The following is a 17,983-nucleotide window of genomic DNA, read 5'->3' as shown; positions in this document are numbered from 1 at the left end:
TGAAAGTTTTTTGGCTTTTAGTATGATGTTAGACTTAAGGTTATCTATAAGCTAGTGTGCACCAAAACAACAACAAAATTCGTGTTTACAAGATATGAGCATTCAAAACGTTCAGTCTCTCACTTCCGCCAATATAAATAAATCAATGATTTTGATGACATCACGCTGCACTTCAGCTTCTCATCAAACGTTCTGTCCAATCAAATGCTCTCTAGAGTCCATAGTGCCCCGCCCCCCTACACTATAAATAGAAGTTGAAGCTGCGGCTGAGATCGGTCACTTGTTTACAGTGTTATGGTGTGTTCACATCAGACGTGACTTGCGCGAATAAATCGTGCTATTCGCGCGTAGTTGGACGGTTGAACAATTTGAGTTTATTCGCTTCATTCGCGCATGAAATTCACTTCACAACAGACGCAAATTCACGTCAAGGAGGGGCTTCTGCCACTTGTCAGAGGGAAAGTAGTTGTAAAATATGGCGAATAAGCTCAATTTGCTGGCTTTAACTAGCTTGTAGTCTCCATATACATAGCTCAAATTGAGTAAAGAGCGTTTTTTACAGCTTACCAGATTGTCCGACCTCCTCACTCGCTTTCTTCCAAGCAAAATCCTTTTTATTCCTGTTTCTATAAAAGTAATGAGATGTATCGTACAGCTCCGAGTATCCACATACAGCAACAATGATTTTGTCCTCCCTTATTGTTTTGGATTTCTCCCTCCTTCACTACTACTACAGTCGTGGCCAAAAGTTTTGAGAATTACATAAATATTGGAAATTGGAAAAGTTGCTGCTTAAGTTTTTATAATAGCAATTTGCATATACTCCAGAATGTTATGAAGAGTGATCAGATGAATTGCATAGTCCTTCTTTGCCATGAAAATGACCTTAATCCCGAAAAAAACTTTCCACTGCCTTTTAATTGCTGTTATTAAAGGACCTGCTGAGATCATTTCAGTAATCGTCTTGTTAACTCAGGTGAGAATGTTGACGAGCACAAGGCTGGAGATCATTATGTCAGGCTGATTGGGTTAGAATGGCAGACTTGACATGTTAAAAGGAGGGTGATGCTTGAAATCATCTCCTAAAGAGGATTCAGCTGCGGGATCGGAGTGCCACCAGTGCAGAGCTTGCTCAGGAATGGCAGCAGGCAGGTGTGAGCGCATCTGACGCACAGTGAGGCCAAGACTTTTGGAAGATGGCCTGGTGTCAAGAAGGGCAGCAAAGAAGCCACTTCTCTCCAAAAAAAAAAAAAAAAACATCAGGGGACAGATTGATCTTCTGCTAAAAGTATGGTGAATGGACTGCTGAGGACTGGGGCAAAGTCATATTCTCCGATGAAGCCTTTTTCCGATTGTTTGGGGCATCTGGAAGAAGGCTTGTCCGGAGAAGAAAAGGTGAGCGCTACCATCAGTCCTGTGTCATGCCAACAGTAAAGCATCCTGAGACCATTCATGTGTGGGGTTGCTTCTCATCCAAGGGAGTGGGCTCACTCACAATTTTGCCCAAAAACACAGCCATGAATAAAGAATGGTACCAAAACACCCTCCAACAGCAACTTCTTCCAACAATCCAACAACAGTTTGGTGAAGAACAATGCATTTTCCAGCACGATGGAGCACCGTGCCATAAGGCAAAAGTGATAACTAAGTGGCTCGGGGACCAAAACGTTGAAATTTTTTTCTGTTTCAGTTAAAATTACGTTACCACATAGAATAACGCTGCATGTTTCAAGGCTCTTCAGTGGAAATTTAACTATAAGGAATACATTTTGGCCAAGCTCAGGGACTCAAAAATATTTATTGGTAGATTGTTCAGACCCTGGCTGTGAATATATTCCACCCTGTTAGGGAAATATACATAGTTATCACAAAATGTAAATAATGTAAATGCTTATTAGAGGTCGACTGATATTGGATTTTACAGATACCGATAGCTAGGTTGGACCAAACTGGCCGATAACAATTAATCGACCATTAGTTTATAAAATGGCTACTGAATGGAAAATAAATAGTGCTGTACTATTTAAATAAAAAGTAGCCTACTGAACATATTTTATAAATGAATAAAAATATTATTAATAATTATATATTGATCCTTACATTTTTTTTTTAAAGAAATTAACACACTCTAAGGAACAATACTTCTATTCTACAGCTTTTATCAATCTTAATATTACAAATAGACATTGTAAAGTGTTACCATTACATCATAAGTCAAATATCTATAAAAAGGCCACAGTATTGAAATTACATACATATGGATATCTATTCTAGAACCTTTGTGATTATAATCAAAATTTGTATGTCACACCGAGCAAAAGTACAGCGCCGCATCTAGAAGAAATCACAGCTATCCAGTAGCCTATCACACACACTGGACACGTAGCGTTCAATTTAATCGGCAGTCTACAAGAATTTATTTAATCACCAAATTATATAAAAACATGCACTACAGTACACTGTGTACACACAGCTTTGTTGTTGATGTTTTAAATCTGCCTCTGAAGTGTCCCGCTCTGTGCAGCGCGCAGTGTCACGGGTCTAAACAAACTGCACATGCTATCAGTGATTTCCGCCACTTTTATTTTTTTGCATCAAACTAATTTAAATATTAATCAAAGATAACACAAGTAAACACAACATGCAGTTTTTAAATGAAGGGTTTTTTTCAGGAAGGGAAAAAAAAATCCAAACACACATGGCCCTGTGTGAAAAAGGCCCCCCTGTTAAAACCTAACTGTGGTTTATCACACCTGAGTTCAGTTTCTCTAGCCACACCCAGGCCTGATTACTGCCACTGTAACGGAGGCCAGCTAGTAGATGCTGTGCAAGTAAACCTCACTCCCCGATCTCAAGAGACGCACTAACGACCGATGCTAGAGGTTGCAGCCTTTAGCCTCCTTGTTAGTGCGTCCGCCTCCCGTGCCAAAGACCAGGGTTCGAGACTGGCTCGGAGCGGGTGCGGTGGGACCCGGGTGTGAGGGGTTACATTGGTGCCGTGACCCGGACGGGAGTGAGGTTTAGGGGGGTGAGTGTAACGGAGGCTAGCTAGTAGATGCTGTGCAAGTAAACCTCACTCCACGATCTCAAGAGACGCACTAACGACCGATGCTAGAGGTTGCAGCCTTTAGCCTCCTTGTTAGTGCGTCCGCCTCTCGTGCCGAAGACCCAGGTTCGAGACCGGCTCGGAGTGGGTGCGGTGGGACACGGGTGTGAGGGGTTACACCACACCTGTTAGCAATCAAGAAATCACTTAAATAGGACCTGCCTGACTAAGTAAAATAGACCAAAATATCCTCAAAATCTACACATGTTGAGATCCAAAGTAATTGAGATCTATCAGTCTGGAAATAGTTATAAAGGCATTTCTAAAGCTTTGGGACTCCAGAGAACCACAGTGAGAGCCATTATCCACAAATGGCGAAAACATGGACCAGTGGTGTACCTTCCCAGGAGTGGCTGGCCAACCAAAATTACCCCAAGAGTGCAGCGACGACTCACCCAAGAGGTCACAAAAGACCCCACAACAACATCTAAAGAACTGATGGCTCTCTTGCCTCAGTTAAGGTCAATGTTCATGACTCCACCATTAGAAAGAGACTGGGCAAAAATGGCCTGCACTGCAGAGTTCCAAGACGAAAACCACTGCTGAGCAAAAAGAACATAAAGGCTCGTCTCAGTTTTGCCAGAACACATCTTGATGATCCCCAAGACTCTTGGGAAGATACTCTGTGGACTGACGAGACAAAAGTTGAACTTGAAGGTGTGTGTCCCATTACATCTGGTGTAAAAGTAACACAGCATTTCAGAAAAAGAACATCATACCAACAGTAAAATATGGTGGAGGTAGTGTGATGGTCTGGGGCTGTTTTGCTGCTTCTGGACCTGGAAGACTTGCTGTAATAAATGGAACCATGAATTCTGCTGTCTACCAAAAAAACCTGAAAGACAATGTCCAGCCATCTGTTCATGACCTCAAGCTGAAGCGAACTTAAGTTCTGCAGCAGGACAATGATCCAAAACACACCAGCAAATCCACCTCTGAATGGCTGAAGAAAAACAAAATGAAGACTTTGGAGTGGCCTAGTCAAAGTCCTGACCTGAATCCTATTGAGATGCTGTGGCATGACCTTGAAAAGGCGGTTCATGCTAGAAAACCCTCCAATGTGGCTGAATTACAACAATTCTGCCAAGATGAATGGGCCAAAATTCCTGCACAGCGCTGTAACAGACTCACTGCAAGTTATCGCAAACGCTTGATTGCAGTTGTTGCTGCTAAGGGTGGCCCAACCAGTTATTAAGTTTAGGGCGCAAACACTTTTTCACACAGGGCCATGCAGGTTTGGATTTTGTTTTCCCTTCATAATAATTCATTCATTCATTCAAAAACTGTGTTGTTTACCTGTGTTATCTTTGATTAATTTTTTATTTGCTTGAAGATCTGAAAGATTAAAGTGTGACAAACATGCAAATAAAATTTAAATCAAGAAGGGGGATAACACTTTTTCACACCACTGTATGTCCCTTATTCCATGATAGTATTTTTTTGTATTCTCGAAACAATAACACAACAATTATTGATGAATAGAATATTGATTATTGAGATGTCTTGTATTTTTTCTGTGCCCATTTTTGCCAACAGGATAGTAAATAATACAAAAAAAAAATTTGCCGTTCATGCTCGTCACCTCATTAAATTTTGTCAAAAGACAAAAGTATGCCAAATATTTAACTTTGCTGTCAAATTATTATTTTAAATGACTTGTTTAACAGGGTGGAACGGAGCACAACAAGGTGGAATGGAACATAACAGGTTCTAAAAGGGTGATGAACTTTCCGTCATTGCCCTGCATTGTTTTATATCGGTAATGTATGGAACTGCACCTATATAATATTGATTTAAAAAAGTACAAAAAAAAAAATCCAGATAATGTAGGTATTCAAATTAGGTACTGTTATTGCATCATTTCAAGACCACTCATTATTATCAGTCAACTTTTTTTTTAAAAGAAGCACTAAACCAAAAGCTTATTTGTCCCATGTTAGCTGATGCCCCACTTTTGCTGACTTCACCCTACAGAAATAAAGTTATCAAACACTTTACTGTCTTAACTGTGTAAATTATAAATTAAAATATAGACTAATCCATATTATAGCTACAATTATCTCTGTTACCTTTGTTCGTTGATTTGATACCTTTGTTTGCTGCTGTGACTTAAATATCTCTTTAAGTTCATTTAAGGCGTTATTTAACTCATTTAAGAATGCGCTTATGAGGATACCTGACAAAACAGCAAAAAATATTTTTATATTTTCCCACTCACCCTAGTGGGTGGTCATTTTTTCCTCCAAGCTTGGGTTCTGGGATTTCCACCCTGTTAGGTTTATAGACCTAACATAACAAGGTGGAAAATTTTGAGCTAAGTTAGCCGTAGCTCTTTGAGTGATCAACATTTAGCTTTCTAAACTTCTAGATAAACAGAACTTTTATAACTATGTCAGATATTTTTTGTCATTTTTTTGACCGGATAAACATGATCAATAACACAACCTAACAGGGTGGAACTAGAGTGTGACAAGCAGGATAACATTTAAACAACTAAAAAAAATGTCATAGAACGCTTACCTCAGTTTGTACAGTTGAATTCAAGTGGGAATAATAAACAATATCACTTCCTGAAAATGGTCTCAATGGAATTGCAGTTTATTTTGGAAGGCGAGAAAGTACTAACAGGGTGGAAGCTGACTTTAGGGACATGGTAAATGATAAAAAAAAAACAACAACAACAACAACAAAAAAACTATAGTTTCACATGATTTATATGTATGATTAGATGTGGTTTAGCCTTGTCTATAACATTATTTAAAAAAAAAAAAAAGAAACTGAACCGGAAGTTTCCTTTAAGAATAAGGTGGATGAAGTTCCTAGATCACATGAAATTTTCATAAATGTTTTATTATACACCCAAATCCAACCTGATCTCATGACAAAACCGTACATGTGGGAACTTTTCGTGGGAATTACGTAGCACGATGTATTTTTTTTGTGACATATTTGATGTAAAATGTCCACTGTATGGCGCTAAAAGAGCGAGCGTTCGTTTTCTTACTCTTGGAAAATATGAATGTATATATGGTACGTTTTATGTGCCATTGGTTTTGCATGTCACCGCATTTGTGACGTAAAAAAGAATAAATAGATAATCTTAATACGAATAAATATTTTTTTTATATATATTTGACCTGTTTTTTTTTTCATGTCTGACAATTACCACAGATATCAATTATCAAAGAATCATGCATGTGTTGTTAAATAATCAAATATTAACGTTAACTCTTAATCTCAGGTCGAACTTCTCATAATTTATGTAAAATTGTTTTGGCTGAGAAAAAAAGTTTGGGAACCTCTGGTCTAATTTAAAGATGAGGAGAGGAGCCTCTGTTACAGCTGGAGATTTATTATGTGTTGCTGAAAAAAGCGGGAAAAGGCCTCTCGTTCGCCCTCTGGAGGAGAAAGGAAGAATGACAGCTGAGCTGTACTTTACCACACTGAAAACAGACAGAAGCCATAGAGAAATCAAAATAAAAAAGTAACATAAAAATAAATGAATCTGTTTAAAAGGATTTATTTAACACTGTCATGTTTGAGCCGTGGTGAAGTGTGTTTGCTGACTGGTGAATGTAAAGCAAAAGCTTACAGCACCTGGTATTCCCAGGCGGTCTCCCATCCAAGTACTAACCAGGCCCGACCCTGCTTAGCTTCCGAGATCGGACGAGATCGGGCGTGCTCAGGGTGGTATGGCCGTAAACGAGAATCACAGTCAAGAGTTGAGTATTTAAAGACACAAACCGGCAAACATACGATTCAACCCACATATATTCGTCCTTCTATCTTTTTCTTATTAATAATTAAAAAGGGTTACGGCGAGGCACTTCTGTAGCCTATACAGCGGAATAATATATTTAATGTCCTTCGAACTTTTATCTCCGCCTTACTTTAATGTTTTCATCCGCATTGAAAACATTGTGTTTAAAAACAACATATAACTGTACAATGTGTGCATAATTATTAGGCACGTTGATATTCTTGTCCTATTATTTTTTTCCAAGCACATTTTACCAATTTCAAACTACATCAGCCTTGATAACGAATATTACATTTGTATTTAATCATTTATAAATGATAGGGTAGAGTAGGGGAAAACGCCCCCCTTAAGAACTGTCATTTTTTTTCAGTGAAAAAAAAGTTACATTTGCTTTAAACATTCACAGCAAAATCACAGTACAGGCAGTTTTAGCATAAAATTAATAATCAATAATTATGAATTACAACATTACAATAGCCTATAAAAACATTTTGCCAGCTGATGCTAACTTGCTAGCTAACTAGCTACCTAATGCTAAGTTGAGGTAATTTTTAAATATAAAATCCAAATTTTTTATTGAACCAACTAGTTAGAATTTATTTGATGGAAAAACAAAGGATTTGATGTTTGACTATGTTTGAGAAAAAAAAAATTGTCATTCTGAAAATATCATTGCATTTTTATTAAATAACATACATATCAACAGGTCCTACTGTTCTCATATCATATATAACTGTGATGTTCTACAAAACAACAAGCTTTAAAATGCTTTTATTCTTAATGCTGAAAATGAGATAATTACTGTGAAACTTCATGGTGAAAAATTCTACATCACTCTTGTCAACATAGTCCATAGTTACAATAAAAATGTATCTTGATTTCATCTCGTGGTTATTTTAGGAAAAACATTAGGGGGTGCATGGTTAAACAATCTTAAAACTACTGTTAATGTTGTATTTAATCATTTATAAGTGATAATTGTCCATGGCTGGAAGTGAGAAACTCCTTATATTCAGGTGTGCATAATTATTAGGCACATTTTCTTTTACAGGCAAAATGAGGCAAAGAAGAGATTTAACTCAAACTGGAAAGTCAAAATTTATTAAATGCCCATGAGGAGGATGGAATACTAATGCAATACTAGAATTAGCAAAGTTTAGGCATGATCATTGGACAGCGAAATGCTCAGTGGGTCAGCACAATCAGAAAAAAAAAAAAAAAAACACAGGTTGAGAAGAAAAGACAGATGTTAACTGCAAAAGAATTAAGATTTAATGAGAAGAATTAGGTGTGAAACCATCAGGAACCATTTAGTCTCCAGCAACACCATTTTCCAGAACTGCAATCTACTTGGAGTTTCCAGAAATGCATTGTGTCAGGTTTTTAGAAACATTGCTTGGGTAAAAAATCCTAAAAAATGACCCTCACTTAATAAGAATAACATGCTGAAGAGAAGTGAAATACATGAAGATAGTTTTTTATAGACTTCATAGACAGATAAGTTGAGAGTGACTCTTGAAGGACCAGCATCACATCCTCTTGTACCACTCTTTCAAGAATTTATCTTCCAGTAAGTTTTGGGAGTTCATTTTTAATCTATGTCCTATCCTGAAATGTCTGTCTTGTAGAGATTTTACTAAAAATGAACTCCCAAAACTTACTGCCAGATTAAGTTGTGATGTCAAGAGGATGTGATGCTGGTCCTTCAAGAGTGACTCTCAAATTATCTGTCTATAAAGCCTATAAAAAACAGTATTCATGTATTTCACAACACTTCAGCGTGTTATTCTTATTAAGTGAGGGTCATTTTTAGGATTTTTTTACGCAAGCAAAGTCTGAGAATCTGACACATTGCACTTCTAGAGACTTTAGAGTAGATTGCAGATCTGAAAAATGGTGGCGCTGAAGACTAAAGGGTTCCTGATGGTTTCACACCTAATTTTTCACCTTAATTCTTAATTCATTTGCAGTAAACGTGGCTTTTCTTGTCCACCTTTTTTTTTGTGTTTTTCTGATAGCGCTGACCCAACGAGCATTTCGCTGTTCGATTAGCATGCCTTTACTTTGCTAATTCTAGACAATTGTATATCACATATAAATGATTAAGTACAAAATAAACAGTAGTTATTAAGACTGATGTGGTTTGAAACTGGTAAAATGTGCTTGGATGTAAATGTAAATTATGATCTTAATAGTAAAACATATTGTATAATAATAATATTAATGTAAAAGGTGGAGATTTCACATTTTAGCACAAAGTAGTGAATTAAACATTTACTGTATAACTCAAGTTAAGTAAGTATGAGGAAGCAAGATGTAGGCTATTGTAAAAAAAAAAAAAAAAAAAAAAAAAGCTTTGAGGGCACTTCGGAAATGTTTTCCAGAGCACCTGTGGCCCAACTTGTATTTTCCCAGCTGTAAAGGGCAGGACAAATTTTCGAGCCACACGTCACTCTAAGTTAATCATCATCAGAAACTTCAGTGCTCTCAGAAACTGAGCAGCTCTCCTGTTACATTTACCTTATTGCCAAATTTATAATGTTACAAAAAGGTTTTTATCTTATTGGGCTTCTGTTATTAATTTGGATGAGCAATGGCGGAGCGCTGAACGAGCCTAATCCAGAACTTTCAGATCAGGATCTTTTCTGGGGAGCCGATCAGTATGACTTTTCCATCATGCTGCGTGCTGGAGACCTCCAGTGCTACTGGCACTTTGCTCACTTTGGTGAGAACTTCTACTTAAACTTCATGGTAAGGCATTGAATAAGACATTGTTCTAGATGTAAATATCAGTATGGACTTGAATTATTTGAATGTTATAGTTCACTATATGTTTGTTAAGGTCCAGCTGGTGACTGGTGTGGCTCTGGACAGACATCTGTCTGTAACCGTTAATGCTCCAAGCAGCCTAATAGTCGGCAAAGTTGACGATGCAAGAGGTCAGATTGCCTTCAATGTCAAGGAGACTGGTGAGTCTATGCTTGATAAGAGATTTAGTATATCTGCTGCTATGTAATGAACAGATTTTTCTTTCTTTCTTTCTTTTTTATTCAAAGTTGGTTTCATGCAGAGCATTTCACTCAAAAACTGCTTTTTGTATCCTGTTATTTGAAACCATAAAGGAAAAAAAATCACTATACAAAATTAATTATCATCGAAGTGCCATAATGATATACAAATTCCAAAAATAATGAATGAAAAAAGAGAGAGAACAAACAGATACTCAATTAATCAATTATATCTGTGCAGGGTTTTATCAGATGTGCTTCAGTAATTTCCACAATCGCTTCGGGAGCATGCAGGTTTTTCTGCACTTTGGTGTGTATTACGAGGGACAAAAGGAAGAAGAGAAGAAAATGAAAGAAGAAGATATGAAACAGATCAATAATACACTGTCCTTCATTCAGGTAATAAACAACTACATCTAGTAGCAACAAGCACATTGTTAATAATCATAACCTTATCAGCCATATATTGTTTAAGAAATGCTACAACGCATTACAAAACAAGCAAAATAATACATAGCATGATATATGAAGAAAAAAAAAAAGTCAGAATTGCAAGTTGTTGTCATGCAGTTGTGACTTTATTTCTTGCAGTTATGAGTTAATACCATGCAATTGTGAAAAAGTCAGAATTTTGACTTCTTTTTTTTTTTTTTTTAAAGAAAACACTTAAAAAGGTGTAATGTTATTTTTTGCATTTCAGATAATTCTTTTTTTTTTTTTTTTTACCAAACAACTGAATAAAATGATATTTTGAAAAAGTTGTTTTGACATCGTAAGTCCATGAATGTCATTCCCATTTCTCAAATCTCTTTGTAGGAAAGCAGCAACAGGCTGCAGAGGTTTGTCTTCCACATGTGGCGTCATTATAACTATGAGCGAATGAGACGCGGCGCTGATTTCTACCTGCTTCAGTCCAACTCCACTTATGTGAACAGCTGGTCTCTTGTCCAGAGTCTGGTCATCATCAGCGCCGGATACCTGCAGCTCTACTTCCTCAAGAGACTCTTCAAAACCAAACCAGCAGAGGGAGACAAACCCCGCTGTTAACATCAACACTAAACCTGTCTCTTACTTCAGAATACAGTTGGACATGGGTATTTTCAACACTTTTATGTTCCAAGATTGAATTTGTAATAAAAATTGACTTCATCATGAATTTGCTGTTGCTTCTTAAATGCCGTTTTATGTATACATTTGATGTTAAAATTTAAAATGTATGATAACAATAGGTATTATTACTTTCAAAATCATGATAATCCAAACAAACAGGGTAACAAACTGTTACATTACATTCTGATTTCTATTATTCTGACTGAATTCTTTTTCAATGAACAGTTTTGCTCCAATAAAGTATTTATCAAAGCGGAAAAACAAGGTAAATATCACTTGTTAGCAGAACATTTTAATTGTGTGTCATTTCCAGTAGAGCTATAGTTTTTTTAAATTGAGTGTGAAAATGTTATTTGATTGTGCAACTCAAAAAACATCATTTCCACCACTGTCACAGAACTGTACTTAACACAGTATAACATCTGAGATGTGGCAGAAATGACACTGTGGAAGGGGAAACAATAATGAATACAATTTTAAATGGTCGAAACATATAAAAGGAGATCTTAGTCAGATCAAATTTTGTGTATTTCTGGACTGAAAGGACATGAGGACTCATGTTTCCCTCCAAGTATCATCAGCTTTTGTTGGACTTTTTGTGGTGGAACATTTTAAATGATGAATTAAATACATTAATGGTGAAGTTGTGTGAGAAAAACAGATTAAAGATCCAGAAAGACTCAAAAATCACAAGACTAAACTTTTTGAGGGAATGAGACTGTCATCCTCTCATCAGCAGCTGCAGTATCTCTCAGCTGTATCAGTGCAGTCACTGTGACTCTGACTGACGGAGGTTTTTGTACGACTCTTTATCACTGTGTGAACACTGGACCACTGTGATAACTCTGACAGTAATAATCTCCTGTATCTTCAGTCTGGACTCCACTGATGGTCAGAGTGAAATCTTTTCCAGTACTCGCTGTTCCACTGCCACTGAATCTAGATTGAGTTCCTGAATAAAGGCTTCTAATGTCATAAATAAGGAGTTTAGGAGCTTCTCCAGGTTTCTGCTGATACCAGGCTAAGTCGTCACTATATATCCCTATATCTATATGACACTCTATTGTAGCTGTTTGACCCTGTTGAACAGTTTTAACTTCAGGTTGAGTCAGAGTTACTCCTCTGCATTCTGAAGAAGAGAACATAAAGTCAGTAAATCACCTTTATAGCAGAATATTGGTATATTAACCTGGTAAAAAACAACAATAGCTTATTATTCATATCAAAATGTAATATCCCACCTTGAATAAAAGCTGCAATAGTCCAGATGAGGATGATGATGTTGTTCATTGTTGTTTTGTCTTGTGTGATGATGAAGAGTCTGTTCTGATCTGCTGTCAGTCATGAAGTGTTAAACTCACAGCAATATAAACACTCTCATGCAAAGTGTCTCTCTATGTAAATGCTCTTCACACACAGAACAGACAGCTGTCAGTCCCAGAATTTCTTCAGTCACGCTCATGTTCTATAGTAAAACATTAGAAGCTTTAATTGTCTTTTAATTACTTTAACTATTTGAAAACAGACAGACACTCTCTACAATGTGTGTTTTGTTGTTTCAACCTTAGAACTCAATCAGCTTGTAAATTATTCATATATTAATACTTATTTTTCACACATTATGTTTTATTCATAACTGATTTCTATTTAAAAAGTTCATATTATCAAACAAGTATAAAATTAAAAATGGGTTCTTAATTATTTTTTAAAATACATTGAAAAGGTATTTCAAACATATTGACATGAACATAGTGGCAAAGGTTCTGCAAAATGTTTTTTTTTTTTTTTTAAATAAAGGGCAAACACTGTTGAGAGATTTCCACAAAGATCAGCAGCACTGATGTGAGAGATGAACACAGGCTTCCCTTCAGACTGGAGCCAGAGCTGAAGATGTTTGATATACAGTCTTGATTATGGAGAGATGAGGTTTGTTCTTATTCATCAATATTGATGGACAATATTAAATGTAGTACATCCATCCATGTGGAAGTTGTGTACGAATATGCGTGAGTCATAAAAATGGGTAACACTTTATAATAACGTTCAGTTGCAAGTCTTTTATAAGTGATTAGTTATGAAATAATCATTTACAAAACATTCACAAATGATTAATAAGTGATATGCTAACAATTTGTGTTTTTTTAAAATTCATTTACAAGTCAATTACAAGTAAATTTACAAGTAATTAGTTAATGAAGTAATTATTTACAAAACATGCCTGTGTTTATAAATTATTAATAAGTGATATGTTCATTTTATTGTAAGTAACATGCTAACGATTTACCAATCTGTCGTAAATTAACTTAAAAATAGCATATAACGAAATAATCAAACAGATCCTGAGGAAATGGTTAAAAAATTACCAGTTAACCCCTTTACTGTCACCCCCATTTTTTAAAATAGGCGTGAAAGTGCACTATCCAAACTTAAATTGTTGTAATTCATGAACACTTTGGATCTAAGATAGGTCTCCTTTTAAAGAAAACAATCAGCAGATTATTGCAGTTAATTTTTATTTATTTATTTAAAAAAACTAAAGTATTAAATTACAGAAGTTTAAATTTACTGTAAAGAAAATACACTGGACAATTTGTATTATATTTTATATAAAATGCATATTTTACATAACAGGTTCTATCCTAAATTTGACATCAATTTGAAGCCTTACATCTAAATAAGTTATTCCAAATTCGAAGTTGATATGAAAAAAAATTGAGGTTCCTGTGAAAGTTTGTTTAGGGCGTTATACAATACAAAAATAACCTTACATAATTCATACACTACATGGTGCATAGTGCATAAGTACATAGTGAATAAGTGCAGAGTGTATAGTGCGTCATTTGGGGCACAGCTCATGTTTGCCAGAGAAGACATCTTTACCCTCACCAGTCAGCCCTTACATTGCAGTACACACTTCAAGTATTCAAAAGCTGTCGTGTAAATGCATTAATAAATCATTTACAAATCTTTCTGCGTCCCCTAATCTAAAGTGTAAACTACTCATCATTTGCAAATGTGCTACACATCATTTGTAGATCCTTCTTTCATGTTGCAAATGATCTGGTGTATATAAGACATTAACAACACTTTCTGCGGCCCCTAATCTAAAGTGTAAACTACTCATCAGTTGTAAATGTTTTACAAACCTGCCGGTTACAGGTTGTGTGGGTGTCAGGTGGGTTTACACACTGGGGGAAAGACCTTTGAATAATGAGTAAAACATGTACAACTGATTAACTGTTTACACTTTAGATTAGGGGATGCAGAAAGATGTGTATATGATTTATTCATGATGTGATCTTCAGTGAAGGATAAACATTTACATGATTGATATTTTAATTATTTTTAAGTGACAAATAATATATTAACTAGTAACGTATTAACCACTTACCGAGGATCTGTTTGATTTTTTCATGATATGCTATTTTTTAAGAAAACTTATGACATATTTGTAAATTGTTAGCATATTACTTTGTGGTGGAACATTTTAAATGATGAATTAAATACATTCATGGTGAAGTTGTGTGAGAAAAACACATCAAAGATCCAAACAGAGACTCACAAATCAGCAGCTGCAGTATCTCTCAGCTGTATCAGTGCAGTCACTGTGACTCTGACTGATGGAGGTTTTTGTACGACTCTTTATCACTGTGTGAACACATATTGACTGTTTGGGTAGTGGAAACTCTGACAGTAATAATCTCCTGTATCTTCAGTCTGGACTCCACTGATGGTCAGAGTGAAATCTTTTCCAGTATTCACTGTTCCACTGCCACTGAATCTAGATTGAGTTCCTGACTGAAGGCTGTTTATGTCATAAATGAGGAGTTTAGGAGCTTGTCCAGGTTTCTGCTGATACCAGGCTAAGCCATTACTATATATCCCTACATCTATATGACACTCTATTGTAGCTGTTTGACCCTGTTGGACAGTTTTAACTTCAGGTTGAGTCAGAGTGATGCCTCTGGATTCTGAAGAAGAGAACATAAAGTCAGTCTGAAAATCACCTTTATAGCAGAATATTGGTATATTAACATGGTAAAAAAAACAGCTTATTATTCATATCAAAATGTAATATCCCACCTTGAATAAAAGCTGCAATGGTCCAGACGAGGATGATGATGTTGTTCATTGTTGTTGTTTTGTCTTGTGTGATGATGAAGATTGTGTTCTGTTCTGCTGTCAGTCATGAAGTGTTAAACTCACAGCAATATAAACACTCTCATGCAAAGTGTCTCTCTATGGAAATGTGAGATATTTGAAAACAGACAGACACAATGTGTGCTTTGTTGTTTCAACTTAAAAATGAGCCACTCAATCAGCTTGTAAGTTATTCATATAATAATACTTATTTTTCACACAGTATGTTTTATTCATAATTGATTTGTATTTAAAAAGTACATGTTATCATAAAGGTATGAACATACAAAAATAAATATCTAGCATTTCTTTAAAAAAATTATGAAATTGAAAATGGATTCTTATTAGGGCTGTCGAAAATAACGCGTTAACGGCGTTAATTATTTTGTTGTTGTTAATTACGTCAAATATTTTAACGCATTTCACGCATGCGCAGTGTGACGAATTATTTGTCAGGATTGGGGAGCTAGAGGCGAGATGGAGCAAGGTGAGCCTATGGACGGATTCAAATAGAAAAAGAATGATGATGGTACAGTTAACAAGTACAAGCCAGGGCGACAGCCCCTCTGCAACTGGAGTGGTTAGCCAAGCTTAGGCCCGGTTCTACTGGGGTAGACGGTGCTATATACCCTCAAACGAAAGCAAAGCAATTGAAGATCTGACAAACAATCCAGCGTTGTTCATCTCCTGACTAGTGTAGACGCGATGTAAATAAAATATTCATTGTGTAGTTTAGAAAGCTTTATTGATTATAACGGAACGTTGTGAGATCTCTATGAACTAGATTTGTGACGCTTTTAGTGATAATAAAGGGAGCGCGCTTTGCACTTTCCATGCCATAATCCATTCAGAATTTGTATGAAAATTTCGTTTTTCTTATGTTTTGGGAATTACATCTGTACATCGTACAATTACGTTCATTCTCGAAAGAGCGGTGACTGACACTGTGACAGTGGAGAGTGGAAGATACATAAAGCCGCTTTGCAGGTCATCGAGGCACCAGCTCAATCATTTGCATTTTTTCAGTGGAAGCAATTTCAAATTATCCGTCATTTTTGCTCACAAAGGAAAAAGTAATACACCAAAAAACGTTGCAGTGTTTTTATAAAATAAAGAAAACAAAAATGATGCGCTTTCTGTCGTCTTGTTCTTGAACAGGAGTGCTTAACAAAAATAAAGCTAAATGCATGCCTCACAGACATGATAAACATATCTATAGAAAGTTTTAAATTATTACTTAACGAAATAAAACAAATCGAAAACAAAAACTTGTTTAATATGTAATCCTTAGCGATAAATTTCTCTCTCAAGGCGCGTCCAAAAATGAGATTGCAGGATCTTTGCGACATTGACTCACATTGACTCACATTGAATACACTTTATTAATTAATAATTCAGATATGTCCTTACTCTTTCCCCGACACATTTATTATTTATTTTTGCCGGTATTTTGTGGCAAGTTTTAGCCTACTGCGTGCGATTGAACGCGGATCTCTTCCAGTTGCGCCATCCCAGCCGTTATCGAAAGTAAAAGCGAAAGTCTTGTGTTGTTTCCACCAGCGCGACATTATTGATGGATGTCTAAAATATAAAAAATAAGGAGTAGCCTAAAACAGGCCCGATGCGGGCCCTGGCATAATATGAAAATGTGAAAATTATGTATCCTGTTATTTATATTTTGGTATGCATTTTAGAAAAAAAAAATGGTTAGGATTCAGGTGTTGCAAATAGTGATTAATCATGATTAATCCACTGAAAAGTCTGATTAATCTGATTAAAAATTTTAATCATTTGACAGCCCTAATTCTTATATGATTATTTAAAATACATCTGTAACCAGGACGGACTGAGACGTGCGGATCCATTTGCAGCATTTTATTGAAACAAAACAAACACAAAGGGGCAGGCAGAAATCGTGGTCAAACACAGGCAGAAGGTCAGGGCTGGCAGCGAGAATCAAACACGGGAGGGAGTCCAGGAATCAAAACACGGGAAAACAAACACGGGAAGAAACGCTCAGAAATGCAGCCGGGGCAATACAAGACTTCGCCAGGAAGCTGTGTGAGTGAGTGGCATATAAGCTGTCCGTGAGATGAGCTGCAGCTGTGTGTGTGTGAATGAGCTGCAGGTGTGAGCAGTGATCAGTGCAGTGAGAAACAGGGAGCAGGTGAATGCAGTGATTGGTGCAGTGGCTTGTGGGGAATGAAGTCCATGAAGTGTAGTGCAAGAGTTAGTGATGACAGGACGACTCAATTCGTGACAACATCAAATAGGTATTTCAAACACATTGACCCGAACAAGGTTTTACAAAATGTACATTTCTATTTTATTTTATTTATTTATTTATTTATTTATTTTTAAAGGGCAAACACAGTTGAGAGATTTCCCACAAAGATCAGCAGCACTGAGCTGAGCCGGGGCTTAAGATGTTTGATATCTACAGTCTTGATTATGGAAAGATGAGGTTTGTTCTTATTCATCAATTTTGATGGACAATATTAAATGTTGTACATCCATCCATGTAGAAATTGTGTGTGAATAACAGTTAAAAGAATCAGATTATCCAGACAATAAGTTACTGGTGAGACTTGATCAGTGAGTCTCTTACAAAAATATTCGTACTGATGATTTTAATAACCTCCAGTCAAATCCAAACATCCCACAATTTTAAAGAAAAGGGGAAACTTGGAAAATAGTTACAGCTAATATTGTGGCAGAATGTTTTCATGAACAAGCACCAAAACATCTTATTGTTTCACCTATAGACAGAGTGAAATCTAGTAAGTGAAATACAGTATGATTATATTATATTTCCTTGGTATTGTCACTCCTTCTGCTACTTCTCAACTAAACCACCAA

General features: G+C 36.1%; 1 protein-coding gene and 1 non-coding gene across 2 annotated transcripts; one reads left to right on the top strand and one right to left on the bottom strand.

The window, feature by feature from the left end:
- Positions 1-6,691: 6,691 nt before the first annotated feature.
- On the bottom strand, positions 6,692-6,810 carry LOC141302209 (5S ribosomal RNA). The gene has a single exon (XR_012342317.1). It is a non-coding gene; the product is annotated as a 5S ribosomal RNA (ribosomal RNA).
- Positions 6,811-9,369: 2,559 nt separating this feature from the next.
- tmed6 (transmembrane p24 trafficking protein 6) lies at positions 9,370-11,219 on the top strand. Its single transcript, XM_073832327.1, has 4 exons — positions 9,370-9,617; positions 9,709-9,835; positions 10,116-10,273; positions 10,691-11,219. The coding sequence occupies exons 1-4, from the start codon at positions 9,405-9,407 to the stop codon at positions 10,919-10,921; spliced, it is 729 nt and encodes a 242-aa protein (XP_073688428.1). The 5' UTR covers positions 9,370-9,404; the 3' UTR covers positions 10,922-11,219.
- Positions 11,220-17,983: the final 6,764 nt, after the last annotated feature.

Source organism: Garra rufa, chromosome 25 (assembly GCF_049309525.1).
Source record: "Garra rufa chromosome 25, GarRuf1.0, whole genome shotgun sequence".
NCBI classification, from domain to species: domain Eukaryota; kingdom Metazoa; phylum Chordata; class Actinopteri; order Cypriniformes; family Cyprinidae; genus Garra; species Garra rufa.
Note: the sequence above shows the minus strand (reverse complement) of the source record. Positions and strands in the feature narration are given on the sequence as shown.

Coding starts and splice junctions, on each gene's coding strand:
- tmed6 (XM_073832327.1), top strand. CDS start 9,405: ATGTTACAAAAAGGTTTTTATCTTATTGGGCTTCTGTTATTAATTTGG. Junction 9,618..9,708: donor ACTTCTACTTAAACTTCATG/GTAAGGCATTGA, acceptor ATGTTTGTTAAG/GTCCAGCTGGTGACTGGTGT. Junction 10,274..10,690: donor ATACACTGTCCTTCATTCAG/GTAATAAACAAC, acceptor ATCTCTTTGTAG/GAAAGCAGCAACAGGCTGCA.